General features: G+C 32.4%; 2 protein-coding genes across 4 annotated transcripts in view; one reads left to right on the top strand and one right to left on the bottom strand.

Moving 5' to 3' along the window:
* The window catches only part of LOC143049650 (tyrosine--tRNA ligase, cytoplasmic-like), a 52173-nt gene extending 39083 nt beyond the window's left edge, over positions 1-13090 (bottom strand). Inside the window, exon 1 of the mRNA XM_076223253.1 lies at positions 13067-13090. The gene's annotated coding sequence lies outside the window, so the exon portion shown is untranslated. The remainder of the gene's footprint in view (positions 1-13066) is intronic.
* Positions 1-22257, top strand: part of LOC143049652 (1-acyl-sn-glycerol-3-phosphate acyltransferase gamma-like) — a 58658-nt gene that overhangs the window by 11240 nt on the left and 25161 nt on the right. For all 3 annotated transcript variants that reach the window (XM_076223262.1, XM_076223261.1, XM_076223263.1), the window contains exons 4-6: positions 3730-3897; positions 4492-4645; positions 12232-12334. In XM_076223262.1, the coding sequence (XP_076079377.1) occupies positions 3730-3897; positions 4492-4645; positions 12232-12334 (425 nt within the window). The remainder of the gene's footprint in view (positions 1-3729; positions 3898-4491; positions 4646-12231; positions 12335-22257) is intronic.

The following is a 22257-nucleotide window of genomic DNA, read 5'->3' as shown; positions in this document are numbered from 1 at the left end:
CCAACTGTTTGGTGTCATCTGACCTTGACCTCATTTTCATGGTTCAGTGGTTATATATACTTAAGTTTTTGTGTTTTGGTCTGTTTTTGGAAAGTTTTCTATAGCTTGCTATAGCTACTTTCCATAGGCGTTGGCCTCAACTTTTGGTGAGACAGACTATCGCAATGTTCTGCTCCAAGATAATGTAGTACTAGTGTTTGAATTCTGATTCTTGGATATTTTGAGTTGCTACTCTTTTGAAAAGATTACAGCTTGAATAAAAAAAGAATGAATGTTCATTGACAATTCAGATGAATTGAACTTCATTTTGAAAATAATTATCACAAACACTACTTTGCGGATCGGCCATTGGCTGAAGAGAAAATCAAAAGAAATCTACCCGAGACAGCTTCATTCATGAATATTTCATGAATGAACATTTTCCCGCACTTTTTTTTACTATGTACGATATTTACAACTGTTTATTATTGAATAAGTAAAAGCCTGAGAGTATTGAAAAAGTCCGGTATGCGAGAACAAGTTGATATTTGATTAAGTTGTCTGATAATTGACAAGTGATAATGGTTTGATTTATTTTAACAATACACAGGTGATAGAATATAAAATAATAGATAATTATATGGCTTATGTCTCACGCTAAGGACGAGTACAGTTAAATACCGGCTTTAATTGAAAAGTGCATCGTTTTTGTCAAACTGACATCGATCTGAAAGTTTTAATGCCAAAAATCATTTGAAAACTTTTGATTCCGTTATTTGAATACTAGCTGTTTCACATTTCAATGTGGATATAAGAACCTTTACTCGTTTAGCATGCTCAAGTGGATCAAACTGACAACAGAAATACATTGTCTTAATGTCAATTAGTATTATAGCATCCATATAATTTAAAAGCAACCAAGTCATCATCCACTTCTTAGAATATTATAGTTCAGTGATCTTCAGTGTATTAAGAATGAGATCAAGCTAAAGACAAGTGCTGTAGAAATTATAAACCACAAAACGCAAGTCAAGGAAGTTTGAATTTTGTTGGCGTCACTTTTACCATTCTAGATGTAATGGTGAAATTTTCAGTATATCCTATCAAGTATATATACCCATATAAGTTTGACTTGTAGCTTTCTTCGGTTATATATTCATTAGGTAAACATAAAAACGGTCTTTAGATTTAGAAGTATAGATATATAAAACAAGAATGTGCCCATAGTAAACGCATGTCCCATCTGCACTATCATTTTCTATGTTCAGTGGACCGTGAAAATGGAGTAAAAGCTCTAATTTGGCATTAAAATTAGAAAGATTATATCATAGGGTACATGTATAATACTAAAATAACGAAGTCTAATTTGTCAGCCGTCATGGAGTAAAAACGACAAATCAAAGAATTCAATTTTATATATATATCCAATATAGGACAATGGTGTTGATTAAAAATTACACCACCACAAACCCTTTTTGTTTTTCCACATATATGATATTGCAAATAATTAACTAGTTCCAGGTTGACGGGTTCAAACAGAAAAAATTGAAAGCAGAGAAAACTATGCATCTTATAATCGGCATGACTATATCAGATGACAATCCCAATACTAAAATAAGGCTTACGCATAGTCATGATAGTTATATACTTTAATTCAGTCACGTTCCCCCGATATCACGGGTGTGTTCTAGTGTGTACTAAGTTTCAAATTGATTGGACTTCAACTTCATCAAAAACTACCTCAATCAAAAAGTTTAACCTGTAGGTGACAGACAGACGAATGGACGGAAGAACGACCAAATGGACGCACAGACCAGAAAACATAATGCCCATAAATGGGACATAAAAAGTGATTTTTTGGAAATTGCTGGCGAAACAATGGTTTAGTTTGAAAAATCAAACAAAACTGTGATTAAATACCTATTTGAAATAATACACGTTTATAACCTATTTGAAATAATACAAGTCTAAAACCTATTTGAAATAATACATGTCTATAACCTATTTGAAATAATACACATATACAGTTGCAAACTTTCCAGAGGTGCTATCCAGCACTTTGATTCTTATACTGTATGCAAAAGGTCTACTATATTTGGTGTATGGAATGATTGTAAGGTGTACAGTCTAGCTGACAGGTGTCATCTGACCTTGACCTCATTTTCATGGTTCAGTGGTCAAAGTTAAGTTTTTAAGTTCTGGTCTTTTTTTTTAAAACTATATATATATGGTCATCTAATTATTTGGTGTATGGAAATATTGTATGATTTTTATGTCAGTTGCGCAGGTTTTATTTAACCTAGACCTCATTTTCATGGTTCATTGGTCAATGTTTAGTTTTCTTGGTCAATGTTAAGTTTATCTGACAGTTATAATAAAGCTTTATATTTAGGACTATCAACATAATATCAATGATTAGTAAAGAAGGCAAGACATTTCAGTGTGTGCACTCTTGTTTGAGATATCAACAGTTATCCTCCCCCTATACCTCTAGCCAATATAGGAAAAACAAACACACAACAATACACACAAGTTCAAAAGAAGTTCAAAAGAAGTTCGAGTACGATGTCAGAATAGGTGCATATTCTCTTGTGTCCACAAATATGAAAAGATGCAATAAATATTTTTTTCCTCCTATGAATTTTAGCATCCATACATTTCTTATTTGAACTATCTCCCCTTGAGTATTAGAAAATTCATTTCAAGAATGAGCCAGCTGGTTTATGTTTTGAAATTGTATTTTAATATGATTTGATTTTCTGTTTAAAAGGAAATTATCAATATCATTTCATGTTGCATACATGGAAAGTCATTGTTATTGAGGAGTATATATTTAATTAATAACCTAACATCAACAAATCAACTATACCTAGTGTTGTATTCTGAATATACATTTCAATAAACAGTACTACATGTATTTCTATCTGTGTACCATTGACAGTCCACTGATAATAATTGCGGATGCTTCCAATCCCAAACAACTACTTAAGATCTTTAAAAGAGAACCTCACAAGTTACCTTTAAACAAGTCTTTTTCAGGAATTATTTGAATCTGGAATAATTTTGAATTCTTGAAAATTGATTAGAAATGTATGATGAAAACTAAATACGGTTAGCCATGGCATGACTAAGGTTAATTTTACTTTCACTATCATTTCAGTATGAACTAATTAACCCTCCTTAGCCATTCATGCATGGCTTACCCTATTTAGTATTCGTATGAGAGAATAATTGAATCATATTCCATATCTTTAATACTGAAAAACTCAGAAAAATACCGGTAGTTCTGAAACGTTAAAATTAGATTGTTGCCCAATAAGCTGCAAAGAAGCGAGATGAAACCATGTCCAATAAAAATGGCCAACTCGTTAACACCTTAACCAATAATTAAAAAATTGCTGAAAAAAAACACCATTAAAGAAGATTACAGGAAAAACCAAAGATCAAGCATAACAAACCCTGATGCTATTATTGCTATATGACTTTTGGAAGCACACTGATCATTCAGTTGTAGTTTTTTGCTGCTTGTACATTCTTGTGTTTCCAGATACATGTATTAACTTTTTGCATTTTCTGTTTCCTCTCTTTATTATCTGTCTGAAGTTGACAACCATTTTTCACTTTATTTTATGACAAACTTGACTCATATAATCTTACAACTAGTCATAATATATTAATTTTTCAACTTAGTTTAAATTCGAAGTATATATGAAGGAAAATTTTAATTATCTCCCTTTATATATTCTTCAGGGAACAAAGATATATGGCAAGGAATCCCTACGATTCGTACCTACTATGGGTTGGTCCTGGATATTTGTCGAGAGTATATTCTTAAAGAGAGACTGGAACAAAGATAAAAAACGTATCCATGATGGTGTCAAGGAACTGGTTGCCTTCCCTGATGGATACTGGTTTACGGTAAGCTTTACTCATTATTAAATGCATAATTAGGCTATTTTATAGAAGGCACAGATATTTATAATGGTTTACAAATAGTGTCAAATTGAGGTGGAAAAGAAAAGATTTTTCTTGCTCTTAATTTCACTCGAAATGCAAATTAAATTCAGTGATCAAATCAATTCTACACAGAATATAGTAGATTGGGAATAACATATGGAGTTGACAAAAATTCTTAGGGTGGTACCTAAAACTACGGGGAGATAACTCTTTAAAATCAGCTTAACGTTTTAATTACGTTGTGTTGTTATGTTAATATTAAGCTTCTCAATGATCAAAATTAGTGTTTGTCAAACTGCTATATAACCAGTGTATCTTTTCTAATAAAATGGTTGGTTGAAATTTTTTATATTTTTGTCAAAGAGTTAAAGTAAATACTTTGTCAAAATTTTATGAAAATTAAACGAGCCAAATTAATTTTAGTGAAGGTGTTGGGTACCACCTTAAGTGTTTAGAAAACTAAAAAGATGTCAAAATTCAATGGAAGCTTAAAGGATTGAGATATATATGTTTTATTTTGTATGTAAACTGTTTAATGCATATGTATTTTTTTAGTTGCTTCTTTTTCCTGAAGGAACCAGATACACACCTGAGAAACATGAAGCCAGTTGTGAAGTGGCCAGACAGAAAGGCTATCCTGAACTCAAACATCATCTCTTACCTAGAACTAAAGGCTTTGCTTATTCTATGCAAGAAATGAAAGGGAAAGGTAAGCTGTGCTATAGTTATTACTGCTGCGATTCTTTTCACAAAAAATATTAAGAGTAAAATACTCGTTAGTCATACACATCATAGGAGTGAGACATAGGCCATCATTTTGTCAAAGGAATTTGTCTTTCGACAGCATGGTTACAGTACGCCCAGAGAGTATGTAATCGCGAACTCTAATCACCGATTTCCGAGTGTCACACCGCGAATCACGGATTATACTCCCAATTTCCTCCAAAGATTCTCTCCCAACACCGCGTGGCTGTTTATTGGTTTATTGCCCATCGGATGTACAGAAAATTAATGACGCGTGACAACATAATCGGATTAGCCAGATTTATTACCTTTGTACATTTAATCGATCTTGATTGCAATTGTGTGCTTTAAAATACGTTATTTAAATGTCCTTTCATTGTCAGATAAAAAGTGTGACATTTTTATTTAAAATAAGATAATTATTCTTGTATGTATATGCCCATGTCATTGTCATATGATATACAAAATGTACAACGTACAAACGTATAAAAATAAGAATAAAACACTTATTTTGTATTTTCATTATAGTCCGATCAGGTCATAATTTTTGTTTTTTCAACAAAGACGATTTTACCACAATTAGAACCTTTTATGACCTACTCAGTGAGCAATATTCGGTTCATTAATAGTTCAATATTATATAATTAATATCAACTGGCTTAAAACAAAATGATGTTTTTTACGGTAATATGTCCAATCTAAATTAAACCCAAGAGTTAATTTATCGGATCAACAAGTGAACTCTGTTACTTTCAATTTATTTTGAAATGTAAAATATTATGTTTCACTAGATTAGTGACTTGAAATATTTGAATTTAAAAAAGAAACTGTAAAGTGACAAATAGTTTTGTATGCCCTATATTCATAAATACTGAGATACATTCGCCGCCCAGACACAACACAATAATCACAACCTTTAAATATTTAATTATATGGAGAGAAAAAAATCATGTGTTTTTTATCCGTTATGATCTGTTATTGATCTTTAATTATTTAAAATAAAATTGGATTGGCGCAATCCGTATTTTACTGCTCTTTAAAAGTCCTCGGCGAAATATAAAAAGAAGTATTTCAACAATTATAAAATAGAATATTTAAATGAAATTATATCTTGTTCTACAAGAAAGAAATATGTTAAAAAAAATGTGGATCGGATTTTTACGATCGGCAAATTTTCACAGAGGATCTCTACCAACGCCCATCAGGAGCTGAACGACATGCATCCTGTTTTCATCTACCATTAATATATAGTGTTGACTATGGACGTATAAATAATGTCCGGTTTTATGTCCTCTGTTGACTGAGCAACGTAAAAATAAAAGGCTGATGTTGGTTAATTCAGAAAAGGAATACAATTTAGAATCCGTTTAATCAATTGTAAAAGTACCTTCTAGAGCCTCAATCTTAACGCACACAAATTTGTGTCAATTATTACAAAGCAAGTTTAAACCTTGAATGAATTTTCCCACGGTTATCCAGAAAGGTCACCTGAGTTTACTGTTACATGATACTATTTCCCGCCAAATAAAAATCTCGTGGACCAAATTGATGTCACTTTTTTTAGCATTCAATATTGTGAGCAAAGTCAAGTTCAAGTTCAACTACGCACTGTTGATCACTGAGATGCGTATCGTCTTCCCACGGCAATTAATTGTAGCCGAAATGTATTATTTATCCTAAAGTAATGCTAACAAATCGTGAAGAGAAAATGCCGTAGACTTATTAAGCATAAGGAATGGTGAAAAGTATTTTCTTTTTTCTTGCATATACAAGTTTTAAGAAACGTAATTTTCTTTCTTTCTCACATTTTATACCTTCAGCATTAATTTCCTTTATTTTCAAGCAAGTATGTCTCTTTTCGTAAGTTATATAAATTACCGATAAAAAAAAACCAGAGGTCATAATCAAGTATAGATTGTTTTTTATAAAACTTTAATGCAATTGAAAGCATTAACAACAACCTTTTGCTTTTTAAAACTTTTGTTTTGTAATCGTTAAATGGAAATGGCGTAGACTTATTAGCATAACAGATAGTGAATAATATTTTCTTTTTTACTTGTATAAAAAACTTTGAGACGTGTCACTTTTCTTTAAACTACCCTAATTTATTCAGCGTTAGTCTCCGTTTATTGTTACATTATTATATCATTTTTAGTAAATTAAATATTTATTTACTGATAAAAAACGAAAGTCAAAATCAAATATAGTTGTTTTTAAAAATTGATTTAAATGTACAGAGTAATTAAAAGAATTAACAACAACATTTTTATTTTTATTTTAATCTTTCATTTGTTTCAAGCAATCAGATTTAAACTGATAATCAATAGACAGGAAATATAATTGTTTAATTACATTAGAAATCTCGCATACCTTGACTGTCGCGGGCCTGCATAGATCAGAAGGATTAGGGCAATTAATTACCTGGTGTGACACCGCGTCCCTCTAGACTGGGAGAGATGTCGCTAATACAATAAACAAAAGGTAACGGATTTACGCGGAAGTCGGAGGGAATATTCCCCAAAAAAAACTGTGTATGGAGTTTGGGATGGCTTTCGCGAAAATTGTACTGTACATAGGAGTCAAGAAGTGGATAACAATTTGCATCTGCTTCTTGTTAAATTGCACCATTTATGTTGATTCAATGTCTCTGCTGGTGGAATGTTATTCCCCAAGGGAATGATTACCCCAATAGCAGGTACCTCTGTACTGGCAGGAAAATACTGATTGTGTTTTATTAAAATTTGCTGTCATGAAATTTCTGAATCAGTGTATAGTTAGAAATGTACATCGCTCATGCATTACTCTGATTTTGGCTTAATAATTGTCCATTTTGGTTTTTATTAGCTCTTCATCTTTTGTATTAGCTTTTCATACAACTGCAAATTTTTGGAATAGTATAATGGAATGATGTGGTCGTCTGAGTCGTTGTCCAAAGACACATTTGTTCAAAAACCAAATTCAGACAGTATCAAGCTTGAATATTGTATCCAAATTTGTCCCAACTGTTCAAGGTTCGACGGTCATTTCAGGCTGCACTCAGCAAAGCATTTTACTGGATTTTCTAATAGTGTGGCCTGAAGAGGCATTGATTATTGAAATGCCCTATTGGTGCAGTAAAATACGTACTACTTATAATAGTACATGATAATAAAAGTAGATCAGTGTGCTAAACTATCCAAACAACCTTACTGTGTCAAGATGTTTGTCTTGACCTAATGATGATATATAAGATAGAGTTATCACAACACCTTTATTATCAAGACAGCTTGTTTGACCTATATATCAGAAGTTGTTCTGACCTTTCTAAAATTTATCTGACCTCAGATATCATACATACTAAAAATAAGTTTAAAAGTATAATGAAAAACTATGATGTTAAGTATAGAGTGGCCTATTGAAGAATATGTAGGTACACAATTTGTGTCCTTGCAATGTACTACAAAATTCAAAATAAAACAATTGCCTTTATTTCAGCCCTTCAAACATTTCTTTTAATAACACATTATCCATATGTTCATGCTTTGTATAGAGAGGGCCCTCATGGGGTTTTTGATTATGTGATTACTTGGCCGTTTTTTTAATGATTATTTGATTATTAAGCCAAATATTTCATGATTATTTGATTACCTAGGACTGTATTTTTAGTTTATGATTATTTGATTACTAAAGATAAGCAAATATTTAATGATTATGTGATTATATTGGCAAAAAAATGGTGATTATGTGATTACTAGGACCCCCCCATGAGGGGCCTCTATAGACGTTCTGTCAGTAGTAATAAAATATTATATATGGACACTATTTTCTTCCCATTGCCAATATTTTATTACAATTGACAGAATGTCTAGTGCCTGTACATGTGCCAGTACTGATGTACTGGGTACATGGCTGGTGACACAGTTGTTTTTCCTATGTTCAAATAAAATAAGAAGATACACATGATATAAATCAAGGTAAAATGAACAAAAATTTTAAAAGAATCGCATGAACTCCATAAGGAGAGATCAAGGATAAGGAGAGATCAATTGAGTCAACAGAGTAAGCTTCTTCTGATATCACTCGCCTTGAAAATCCGCACATTAATTCAAATGTCTAAATTGAGAAACCTACACAATCAATACAGCCATTGATCAGACAATTATTCTGCTTAAGGATGTCCATTACTCTGTTTTTTGAACTGCTGTATGTGTTATATGATTGTAAAATAGGGTTTTACTAGCAAAGTTTGTATTGACATTACATGGATAAAACTGTAAATATCTACAATGCAATTTCCCATTGGAATTCCTTTACAGCTCAAACTGTACAAGTTTTACTATGAAGTTTAAAAAAATTATATCCTAGAATGGAAAGTTCATATGAACTACTATTTTTTCAAAGGTCAAAATATAGGGCTGTGCGGCATATTTTTTTCATGTTTATATGCCTCGAAATTCTAAGAGTTTAAACTTACACTAAAATTCTGTACGACCCCTACCTTGACTTAAGGTTTCCCATAGATTTTAATATGACTGATTTCAAGAATCTCCCCCCCCTCGTTTATTTTAGAAAATGGCTTATATTTCAAAAGTTAGGACATAAACCTTGATTTTTTTCCTTGTTTTTAAACGACGGCAAAAATTAAAAAAAAATTTGGTTATATATTGGTATCATGTTGCCGTTGTCTGCATCGTTGTCTGTGTCGTTGTCTGTGTCGTCGTCAGTGTTGTCCGAAGACAGATGATTTTCAGATGATGCTAATAATTTTAGCATGAGTAAATAGAAATCAATAAAATTTTAACACAGGGTTTATAACCACTAAAGAAAGGTTCTGATTGATTTTGGGGGTTATGGTCCTAACAAAAAAAGGGACCAAAATAAGCATTTTTGTAGTTTCCAGACAATAACTTGTGTTAAAGTGTATGAATCTCTCTGAAAATTATACCACAAGTTTCCATTATACAAAGGGATGGTTAGGATTGACTTAAGGGGGTTGTGGCTCAAACAATTTAGGAATTAGGGGCAAAAAAGGGGAAAAACAAGGGTTTTTCTGGTTAAAGGACAATTGAGACAATTTAAAAGCAGTGAAAGGAAGGTTATCCAAATATAATATGTTTTATTACTTTTTACGTTCTTTTAAATTATGTTTAAAGAAATTTTGTAATTTTGAGGTGAGAAGTTATTACTAAATTTATGATTATTAAGGAATATTGATTTTAGCCATGGTTTTGTATGACATTTTCTATTTTTAGACTTATTTAAATGGGTAATTTTGGTTGCAAATTCCAATGGAAATTTTAATTGAGATTATGACCAAACTTGAGGGAAAGAATTCTTTGTTTAGAAAAAGGGTGAGGAGGTAAAAAAAAGAAGGAAGATAAAACAGAATTCTAATGCAATTAGTTTGTAAAGATAATTTTCATTGGACATTGACAAATATTTTGAGGGGTTAGATTCCATGTTCTACCAGTCCGTAACTTAGAAAGCCTCCATTTTGAATTCCAATTTTTTTGGGGTATGTAATTTCTCAAAAAATAAACAAGATAGTCACATCTTTTTGTCTATATTAAAACCATTCTGAAGCGTACGAAAAGTAAAAATACCTTTAGTATTCATGTTTGACATCAGAGTATACATATGACGTCACATTGTTTAGATGCCAAAGACGATGCGACAGTTTCGTGGACTTTTTCATTTATGCCATTTTTAAGCCAAAATATTAAATGACATTTTTTTTAATATGTGGCATTAGAATGAAGATAACTGTGTTGTATTTTAAGCTTGGCCTATTTTACTGTCGTAAATATCTGTTTACCTATCTCAGCCCTGCGTCACTCAATTTGAGACAGTAAAATCTACGTATTACGAAGGTCAAGCTTAAAATACAATACAGTTATCTCCTAAATTGTGGGAGGGGGATAAAAATATTTTGTTAAAAAAAGGGTGGTAAATTGGATGAGGTTGTTTGGAAAAAGGGTGGGGGATAAAAAAAAAAAAAGAAAAAAGGTGGTTGGTTATTTTTTTTTTTTTTTTTTGGGTGGGGTTGTTTGGAAAAAGGATGGGGGAGTGTCAATTCGCAACAGCAAAGTGAATTGCACAAAGGCAAAACATTGAGCATCAATTCAAATCCTATAACCAATTCTAAGTTCTCAATGGTTTTGTTATAAAGAAATGTTGTATTCTTTTGAGGTAATTATAATTAGCTGTGAATTTATTTTTAGAACTTGTGTTAAATGCTGATAAAGATATTTATTTTTAGATATTACTATTAAGTTTTGCTGATCAAGATTTTCTATGTTTAGACTGTGATGTCAATTTCTATATAATACTTTTTTTCTACATTTGAAAATGCCTGTACCAAGTTAGGAATATGACAGTTTTTGTCCATTCGTTTTTGATGCGTTCTGTTATTTGATTTTGCCATGTGATTATGGACTTTCCCAATTGATCTTCCTCTAAGTTCAGTATTTTTGTGATTTTACTTTTTATGATGTCCTTAAATGGGTTTGGTTTGATGAAGGAATTTATTTTTAAGTTAAATTTTGCTGAACAAGGTTTTCTAATTTTAGACTGACTATGATGTCATTTTCTATATACATGTAATTTAATATATGGTCCAATATTTTTTAAATGGTACATATTTTTTTTTCAACATTTTTCAAATTTCAAATTTTTGAAAAGTTTCAAGAAGAAATTTTCAATTGCACAGTATTGCACAATAAATTTGTAATATCTTTGACCACATTTATTTTGTGTCAGAAACCTATATTATGGCAAAAATTTGATCACAATCCAAATTCAGATTGATCAAACTTGAATATTGTGTCCAAACATGCCCCAACTGTTCCAAGTTCGACCACTGCAGCCATATCAGGCTGCACTCAGCGAATCATTTCATTTTAGTCTCAGATCTCAATGAATAATATTTTATCCTGATTTAGAGTAATTTCTTGCAATTTGATTGGCTGATATTGTCCTAATAAATTTCAGTACAATTTTTTATCACGTCAATTGGAATTATCTCCCTTATTCATTACGTCAATTGAAATTATCTCCCTTATACCATTGACCCAATAAAAAAAAATGATTTGCCTTCATCATAATATTTTTAATTTTTCACAGTTTTAGATTAAATATCTAAAATATATTTGTTGATATTGTCCTAAAATTTAATTTGAATATAATAATATGTAATATAACAAAATCAGGATAAATTCGTTACACAGTGTCCAATTGTCCTAATACGGAATTTATCGGGTCAATAAAATTCATATCGGGTTTGGCTTCGCCTCACCCGATATGAATTTTATTGACCCGATAAATTCTCGTATTAGGACAATTGCACACTGTGTAACTAATAGTATTATGATTGTTCTTGAGAAAACAACTGGAGGTACTACTGTATATATACACTAAATAAATGTATGGGGAAGTAGAGGTAAATTGCAATAGTTGAGGAGTCAGGTGGGGGTAAATATTTCATAAACAAGGATTTTACCCCCAAAAATCCTCAAAAACAATACATACTCCATCATTTTTTTTTATAAATTTCTATGTTTTGTTTATTTACAGTAAATGCTGTGTATGACTGTACTATAGAATTTAAAGGTGATGTTGAGCCATCATTGATGAATGTATTAAGAGGGAAGAAAATTATTGGACATATGAGAATAAGGTAAGCTTGGTGAGATTAAGGTAAGGTTGGCTGCAACAATGCATACCTGGAGAGTTGTTTCATTGGCACTCATACAACATCTTCCTATATCCATTTAAAAGATATTCAAATAAGCCTTCTCCAAATTGATGTTTTGTCATTTGGATTTAATTGAACCATGAGATATTTTAAGGATATCATTGAGGATGATTCATTATCATCTTGCAACCAAAACACTTAGATTTTCTATATTTTTGAGTCCTATGATTTTTAAAAGATTGGGGCCGCACTGCTGTAAAAAATCTGAGAAATAAACCAAAAAAACATATTTGGGAAGAGGGGGAGAGGGCTCCTACTTTTTATATTTAATGACTTAAACTTATAAGATATAATTACTTATCAGTTGGTATTATTTAATGAAATTATGCTTTGAACGCATTTAATTAATGATGTTGCATTTCTATTTTTACTGCACTGGGTCAATACCTCTTCTGGTGAACTATTAGTCCCGAGGGTATCATCAGTTTAGTAGTCAGTACTTGTGTATTAAAATGATTTATAACAAACCTATTTTTAAATTGTCCGTTTATAAATTTTGAAATTTTAAAGAAACTAAAGCTTCTAACTCCCTCTGACAGGCAAAGTTGACCTTAGATGAATTTGGCATTTATTCCTGATTTCTAACTTATATAGTGATGTTTTCAAGATCAGTTTTTTAACCAGATAAATAAATCTACATGTAATAGTACTTACATTTATGAAGTTTTCTCCTATAGACGACCACTATTTGTATATATTTTATTTGAACATACTCCATTACATGTACATGTATACTGTTATTGTACAAAATCTGTCATAATTAATAGATTATGATCAATAAAGTAGAATACAATCTTGTATAATCTTATAATGCAGCATGTTACATACACAAAAAAATAACGCTATAATATCCCTTTAGGCAACTTGTCTTCCTTCTAACCATACATTCAAAGGGTCTGTATGGATATAAAAATGACTAGAACACACCCGCGAAATCGCGGGGAAATAGAGCGTATGTAAACTGTAAAAAAAATATACTGACTGGAGAATTTCAGGAGAGGTATCAAAATTCAAAGGTACTTAGGGACTGGGCACATTTTTTTGCCCTCCTCCTATTTTCCAAATTCAGATTTTTATACCTTCTGTTTTTCTGTACTCTATGAACATGCACATATACTTTAATTACTCAATACAGAGAATTTCAGGAGAGGTATCAAAAGTCAAAGGTACTTATATACATATATATATATATATACATAAGTACGTCTGAGTCAGTGACAACCCTACAACAGATGTATCCATCGGATCGCCATCAATGATGGTGATACATGGCTGTGTACATAATGTATATACAACTCGTCTAAACATCAACCCAACAATGTTAGATCTGTAAATTTTTTGCGAAAGCAAATTTACAGATCTAACATTGTTGGGTTGATGTTTAGACGAGTTGCATATATATATATATATATACATCAGTGAACGCCATGAATAGTAAAGAGTCCAAATACAGTAATTCATAGTAAATGTATGTAAGTATATAGAAATATATCCGCAGTGACCGCCATTAATAGTAAACCATATGCAGATCCCAGGCGGGGCTGGGGGGTTGGGGGGGGGGGGGGGTTGGGGGGGGGGGGGGGGGGCTGCCCCCCATTTCGTTGAAAAAAGATTGTAGATTATATGGGGAAACATGAGAGTAACCCCCCCTTTATGTCAGTCAACGCCCCCCCCCCTCCCTTATGAAAAGTTCTGGATCCGCCACTGTAAACTAATAGACCACTTTCGAGTTCATCCGTCACCGGCAAAAACTCGTCAATTATGCACGCCTTTATGACGTCATTTACCAGATAGAGGGGGTCGCCTGTATCCCTGCACTATTTACGTTCCTCAAGCGTCTTAGTGATCGTCTTTGTGCAGGATAAACTAGAAATAATGGTTGCTCTGTAGGTACTTACTGACAATTCCCTAATGACAGCAGTGTTGATTGTCAATTTTGAGAATTCAATTTGCCGAATAATTCGTATAATATAGAATTATAGTTTTCCAACCACTCGCTCAACACAAGGACGTATGTTAGTATATACGTCCTTGCTCAACATTGGAAGGGAAGTGACGACGCCCCAAAACGCACAAATGACGGTGATAAAAGCACGTATAATTGACGAGTTTTTTCTGGTGACGGATGAACTCGAAAGTGGTCTATTGATAGTAAATAGCAAATATTATTCATTTTCGTTTTCCTCCCAAAATAACCCAAACTGAAACACGTTAAGCAAGGATGATACATGCTAGATCTCAAAATGATAGCAGAAAGCAAATTCATATACTTTATTTCATAGTCTTTGTATGTTCGAAGTACAGAAAAACACAAACCGGAAGTCTAATCTGACTTAAAGTTTTGTCCAATGACGGGAAAATATCCGGACGCATTCTTTTTCGTTTTTTATCCCAAAATAACCCAAACTTAATGATCATAAGAATGGATGACAAATGCGACTATACATGTTACCTATAGGACACAGAGGCATGATGATTATTTTCTTGTGAAAGGAGGAGAAGCGACACCAAAAATGAGGTCTTCTCGTTTAATAGTATAGATTATTCGTGATTGCATACTTATAAATTATACTTATATTTAATGGCCAACATTGATGGTTTAAGGCTTTTGGAAATTTATAATTAAGTTATAAACCAGTTACTCTTATGCTATGGTGTATCTGTTTTTTTATGGGGTAGATATATAATTAAAATTACATTTATTAAAATTGAAGTTAGTATGAACTTGTCATTTCACTCTATTGAGTAATTATCTTTGCATACAGCCAATGATGTCACAGTGCACATTCCCCTAGGGTATCATAAGCTCAGTAGCCAATGATGATATTGCAAGTCACAGACTTTTCAAGCCAGTCGGCATTGGAAAAGATGAAAAAGAGAAAAGATCTTTCCTTAATCTTTCCTTTGAAAGGTCTTGATGGCGTCAACTTAGGCAATATCCTTCATCATAAATTAGTTCAATCGAAAATACCTCCTTATTTCAAAGACCAGTCTGTACCAATCATTTCTTATACCTATACCAAACCTATTGCAACTAAAATTTTCAATTACAAACACGTTTTACAGGATCTCAGTATTGACGACTTCAAGTCTAAACCTCCTGATTGCACCTGTGCTAGTTCCCAATTCACATATAATCTGGCTGGCCACGTTATTACCGGTAACCTCAACATTGTTAATAACACTTCCCTACGAAATGTGTTATCGAAAGGTCCAAAATATCGTGAGCCAAAATCCATCCATTGGAAATACAACTTTAACATTTTGATGGATTCAGTCAAGGATTATGCCAGGCAATGGGCTAAATGTGAGAAGGAAGACGTAGACACTCTTTCCGAATGGATTAAGGCAGTGAGGTCGTTGATGCAAATCAGAATTAAGAAACTGAATGGGTCTATCAACGCCAATGCTACAGCAATCTTTAAAGACCCTAAATTTGCAAAACACTTATCCTACCTTCATGATATATGTTGTCCCCCCAGATAAAGCCCCAAACAACATCGTTTTTGTGTGTAAAACTCATTACATTAACTGCCTGATAAACGAATTAGGTATTGACAATTCACTTGGAAACCCAACATATACCCTCACAACACTTACCAAAGAGGAAATCCTGGATAATCATAGGTCTGTTCTATGTACCTTTGAAAGTTCAATCAAAGATGAAGAACTGGATCTTCCATCACTGTATTGGATACCTAAACTACATAAGTGGCCTTACAAACAACGGTATATTGCTGGGTCTTCCAAGTGCTCCACGAAACCTCTTTCTAAATTATTAACATCTATTTTATCAGCAAACAAAAGCGGGCTTCAAGTGAAAGTTATTGTGAAACTGCCTTTTCTAGAGGTAGCGTGAATCAGATGTGGATACTTAAAAATTCCAAAGATCTTTCAGAGTATGTACATACAATCTAACTCTCTTTCATCTTGTAATAACATTAAAACATTTGACTTTTCTACACTTAATACAAGTATTCCACATTCAAAACTAAAAGACAAATTGAAAGAGTTGGTATTGCTTTGTTTCATAAAAAAGAATGGCCAACGAAGATACAATTATCTTGTCTTAGGAAGGGATAAATCCTACTTTGTTAAGGATCACTCTGATTCAAACAAAAAAATTCTCTGAAACTGACATTTTCAAGATGCTTGATTTCTTGATTGACAACATGTTTGTTACGTTCAGAGGACGTGTTTTTCAACATACTATCGGCATTCCAATGGGAACGAAATTGTGCCCCTCTTCTTGCCTACTTGTTTCTTTATTATTATGAGGGTGACTTCATACAGGAACTTCTTAGGAAGAAAGATAAGAAGTTAGCAATATCCTTTAACTCTACTTTCCGCTTATAGATGATGTTCTTTCACTAAATAATTAAAAATTAGACAAAAGAGATGATTTCAGCTTTCCGATTGTGAACTTTCCATTCTAAGTAGCAACATTCCAGCAGCACCTGCATACGGTGTATATATCTCCTAATTGATACGATATTCCCGTGCTTGCATTTCTTATGATTTTCTTGACAGAGGGATGTTGCTCACAAGGAAGCTATTAAACCAAGAGTTCCAAATGGTGAAGCTGAAATCATCTCTTTGTAAATTTTACGGATGCCATCACAAGTTGGTTGACCGTTATGGTATAATCGTTTCACAAAGGATATCGGATATGTTCCTTACGTCGGAACTACAATTCCCTTCCCTTTCATAAATGTGACCTACTGAACTAGACTATTTACCGGATTTGTAATCTAATAAGGAACACGATGGGTGCCACATGTGGAGCAGGATCTGCTTACCCTTTCGAAGCACCTGAGATCACCCCTAGTTTTTGGTGGGTTCGTGTTGTTTATTTTTTAGTTTTTCTATGTTTTGTCATGTGTACTATTGTTTGTCTGTTTGTCTTTTTCATTTTTAGCCATGGCATTGTCAGTTTATTTTTGATTTATTAGTTTGACTGTCCCTCTGGTATCTTTCGTCCCTCTTCCATTCTAATCTAATTTTGCTATGTCATTAATTCACACGATGTTTCCGTATGCTATGCGTCTGCAAGTAATACATTATATTCATAAATTTCTATTGTTTTGGTCAGTTTTTTTACTAATAACTGTGTACTTTGTTTCTTTATAAATCATGAAGAATTTATCATCATATGGAATAATTTTGCTTATAGTTTTATATATTTTTATAAAAGTTGAACATATAATTGCAATCTGTGTAAATAGTTTTTGGCTTCCAGTTGAGGAAAGATAGTAGAAAAAGAACATGTGGTCCTGAGGTAGACCCTAATATTCATAATAATTGGACATCAGCAGAGTTGAAAGCATAAGAAGAGTCAGAGAACTTTACAAATAAATAATTGAAACATATTTTCTTTGATAACCGAAAATGCAGTACAGAAAAATCTGATAGTGGAAATACAGAAACAATAAACAGCAGTGTCACTTTGAATGCTTCCCAAGCATCAAATATATAAGATGATGTTATTTTTTGCCTACAATAACGCAGAAGTCTGAATTTTTTAGCCAAATTCTGACTGCATCTACTGCAATACCATTGAGCCAATACCTTTACCAAGGCTGATCTTAATACTCTTGACTATGCTCTTGTCAATAACACCTTACAATTGTGTCAACAAGTCATTGCTGTACAAATAAATTCAAGTTGCATTCAACCATGAACTATGACCCTGGATCAAATTTCCTGTCCACCAAAACTCATATAAGTATCACTTAATTAAAAAGTGTTAAATTAAGTTTGAATAGAGTTGTAACTTACAAATGTATATAAAAGAAATCTTTTCAATATGATGCAAAGTGATAAGTTGAAAGGTTTACAGTATATTTACCCTAAGTTTTAAATTGTAGTCCATTGACAGTTTTATAACTTGTAATTAAGGAAAATATGAAAACAAAATGATATATAAATCCATGTATGTAATTATCATTCTATCTTTAAAGTTAGCTAAACTAATTCTCATATCATGCTTTTCGTATATGTAAGTGAATAAGAATCCCTTTCTTCATGATTAAGTACAGGCGGTAGCAAGTATTTATCATGACAAAAGTGATTATTATTCTCTTACAAACTAGGAATAGTGTAAAGTGCTCAAGGCTCAAATGATCCCTTGATTGGTTTTATTAGTTTCATTGTCAGCATGATCAGTGTGAATCAAGTGTTTATAATTGACGCATGTGATGACATAAGCTATCAACTGTTTTATCTGGTTTCTTATTTAAAATATAAAAGGTCTTAATGTATTGTCAAGCTTTAAATGTCATTTGTTCCAAAGACTAAAATTACAGTAAAATTTGTTAGATCTGCTTGACCATAATGCAGCTTGAGACAACAGATCTAAATATTGTATTCATAAAACTCTAAAGTGATATTCAATCAAGAAAATGATGCGTTCATGCAGTGGTCAATTATCATTTAAACTAGGTTATATAACATCAAACTATTTTACTTAAGTAATAGAAATGTGATCTAAACTTTATCATCGTAATCAATAATTACATTATATTTTTGTCGACATAGGGATAGTGATCCAGTGGCAGCGTTAGCTAACTTCTTAAAAGCTATATATTTTAGAAGGTGAAAGACCTGGATGCTTCATACTTTGTATATGGATGCCTCATGTTACGAAGTTTGCGTCAGTTACATGTCCAATGTCCTTGACCTCATTTTCATGGTTCAGTGACTGATTGAAAAAAATTTGTAATGTTAAATTCTCTGTAATTATAAGTAATAGGATAACTATATTTGGTATATGCAGACCTTGCAAGGTACTCATGCTCACCAGACAGTTTTCACTTGACCTCGACCTCATTTCATGGATCAGTGAACAAGGTTAAGTTTTGGTGGTCAAAACCATATCTCAGATACTATAGGGCTAGTAAATTCGGTGTACGGAAGTAAAATTGAGAATGAAAATGGGGAAGGACTGTGTCGAGGATAAATAGAGACAATCACATTACACGGGATTCATACATGTACCTATACCTGTTAGCGCTCTCTCTATGTAACGTCATGATTGCTATGTGTTAACATTGTATTCCAGCATTAAATCATCCATATGTATAGACGTCTTTTCCTCTATTCATAACACAACGCAAATTACTAATTATACGATCACGAGAACTGTAAGGTGTTGATGTCCAACTTGGCAGGTGTCATCTAGATATCTGACCTTCACCTCATTTTCATGGTTCATTGGTTATAGTTAAGTTTTTGTGCTTTGGTCTGTTTTTCTTATACTGTATGCAATAGGTCTAGTCTACTATATTTTGGTGTATGGAATGATTGTAAGGTGTACATGTCTAGGTGACAGGTGTCATTTGACCTTGCTCTCATTTTCATGGTTCAGTGGTCAAAGTAAAGTTTTTGAGTTTTGGGTCTTTTTTTCTACTACTATATGCAATAGATCAACTATATTTGGTGTATGGAAATATTTTATGATCTATATATCAGTCGCGCAGATTTTATTTGACCTTGACCTCATTTTCACTGTTCATTGCTCAGTGTTAAGTTTTTGTGTTTTGGACGTCTGTTTTTATTATGCAGTTAAGCTGCATTATGCGAGCCCCCTATATTTGTGTTTTACCCAATAAATGCTGAAATACTTGCCATTGTTATTATCTAGCTGTCTACTATGTTATATATAACTAATTGAACACTTTTTTAATACTTTTAATTCTGGATTACAAAAAATATGACAAAAAAACCTTAAATGATTGTCGAATCACCCAAAAGTTTTGAAGTTGCACATAGGAAGTAGTGCTCATGAGGAATCATTATGTAGTTTATTTTCGCCTGTGCTTTTGGCTAAGATGTCAAAGAACAGTTGTATGAAATATTTAATCGCCGAAAATCTGTAAAGACAAGCAGTTTAGAATTCCCCAATGGCAAAAGTCGTAGGAATATTGTTTGTCGTCAATACGTAGTATGTAACGTACAGTAGTACCTACGTCAGTAATCTATTATATAATAAGTTCAACTATTCATGCTGTTGGCGTCAATTTCAAATTAGAAGACGAAATTTTGGTATCTTTTCAATTTGGAGGCAGGGGTTCAAATTAGCGGTGGTCTGAGGTCCGCGACTTTCCACTTTTGCAATCGGAATTTCGACTTGGTTACTAGCTACGCCCGACCGACCGTCCACTTGAAAGACAATAAAAACTAACTTTTCCAAAGGAAAAATCTACAAATTAACTCAAAACTTATTTTCGTCATTATTATTCATGACATCGATGTTCATTTTGTTCAACCTCTAGCTTTATACAGAAAATCGCCAACATATAATGTGTAAGTTCAAGTAAAATCGTATCTGACTGACAAAAACAACATTGTAAACACATTAACGTGGCACGGTAGTATTTGCATTCCAGAATTTAGGTTGCTCTTTTGTGTACCCTACTTAGGTAAATGTATCTAAACAGTGTGATTGGACAAAAAATACAGTATCAACTGAACATACTTTTCCAAACTGAGGGATGAATCAGGTGTAGAAAAATATGAAATAATTTTACATATAGATGAAAATGAATTTTTGAGAATTTTTGAGAATTTTGTATTCACTGCACCGTAAAAGACCTAAAAGTACTAGTGGCCTTAGGTTTTTAAAAATAGCAAAAAAAGTAAACGGTCATGATACATATTCAAATTCATTTCTGAATAGTAAAATGAAAGTACTTCAGTTAACTGTGAATGTAGAATTTTTTGCAGTGTTAGAAAGTGGTGAAAATTATAAAAAGGCTATCATTATCCATTATGGGCCAGGAAATACTACCGTGCCACCTTAAGGGGATATATATTTTTACACTAAATCAATAAAGGAACTTTTTTTACCTATGCAATTTGTAAGTTTATCAATAAAAAGTTGATTAAGGGCAACTATGATAAAAACAAACCTTAAATTCCACCCCTTAGAGTAAAAATTGCTGATTCAGCAAATTTTGCCTGATCTGTAGGTAATAATGTAAACATTTACCTAGAAAGTAGAACTTCATTATTTTTATGTAACTTGCAATACATTTTTAATTATATATGCTCGCTTTAACTTTTCGCAGTGTCTGACACATGTGCAACCACTGAAATTTGAGACGCGACATTCTTCGGTTGCATGTACATCCTATTATTTTCACAGAAATAAATAAATTGCATAATTTCTTATTTTTTTCAACACAAATACAGCTATACTAGTTTTCTTGAGGTTTAATTTGTAGTTCTGATGTAACATGAGGTAGCACTCCACAGTTAGGTGTGTAGTTTCGCATTTTGGCCCCTGTGGATTTTTCAAATATGAGAGCTAGTGTGCAATAAAATTCATTTTTGGATAGCTGAGTATTAAAATAGCCTTTGTATTGGGTTTATATGAACATCAAGATTATGTAATGTATGTAATATAGGCTGTTTTCTGTATGGCAGTCCGTATTTGCATGTCCCTACCATACATTGGTCCAGCAATTATTGTAAGGTTTTTTTCCAACTTTTTATCGCACGAACTTTGTGATTGGATTTTACGAAAAAATGAGGCAAAAGACACCCATTTTTTATTTGATCATTAGGAAGATTTATGAAAACAGTTTCTAAAAAGGTATCACTCAAAGGCATTGAAATTCTAGTTTGATCCAAATTTTGGGGGGATATGTGACATGTCCACCCCCCTTTTTGCAATATTTTATGGTAAATAAATGCAGAATGTTGCCATGGATACACATAAAAGGAATTAATTTTCACTCTTTTAACTTTTGAAAATCAAATCTATGGAACATACTGATTACATACATATGCACATGTACAACACAAACAGTTAGGTTAATGTATTAGAAATCCAGGAATAGGAG

The sequence above is a fragment of the Mytilus galloprovincialis genome, chromosome 10, assembly GCF_965363235.1.
Source record: "Mytilus galloprovincialis chromosome 10, xbMytGall1.hap1.1, whole genome shotgun sequence".
NCBI lineage: Eukaryota > Metazoa > Mollusca > Bivalvia > Mytilida > Mytilidae > Mytilus > Mytilus galloprovincialis.
This window is presented reverse-complemented; position numbering and strand designations above follow the sequence as displayed.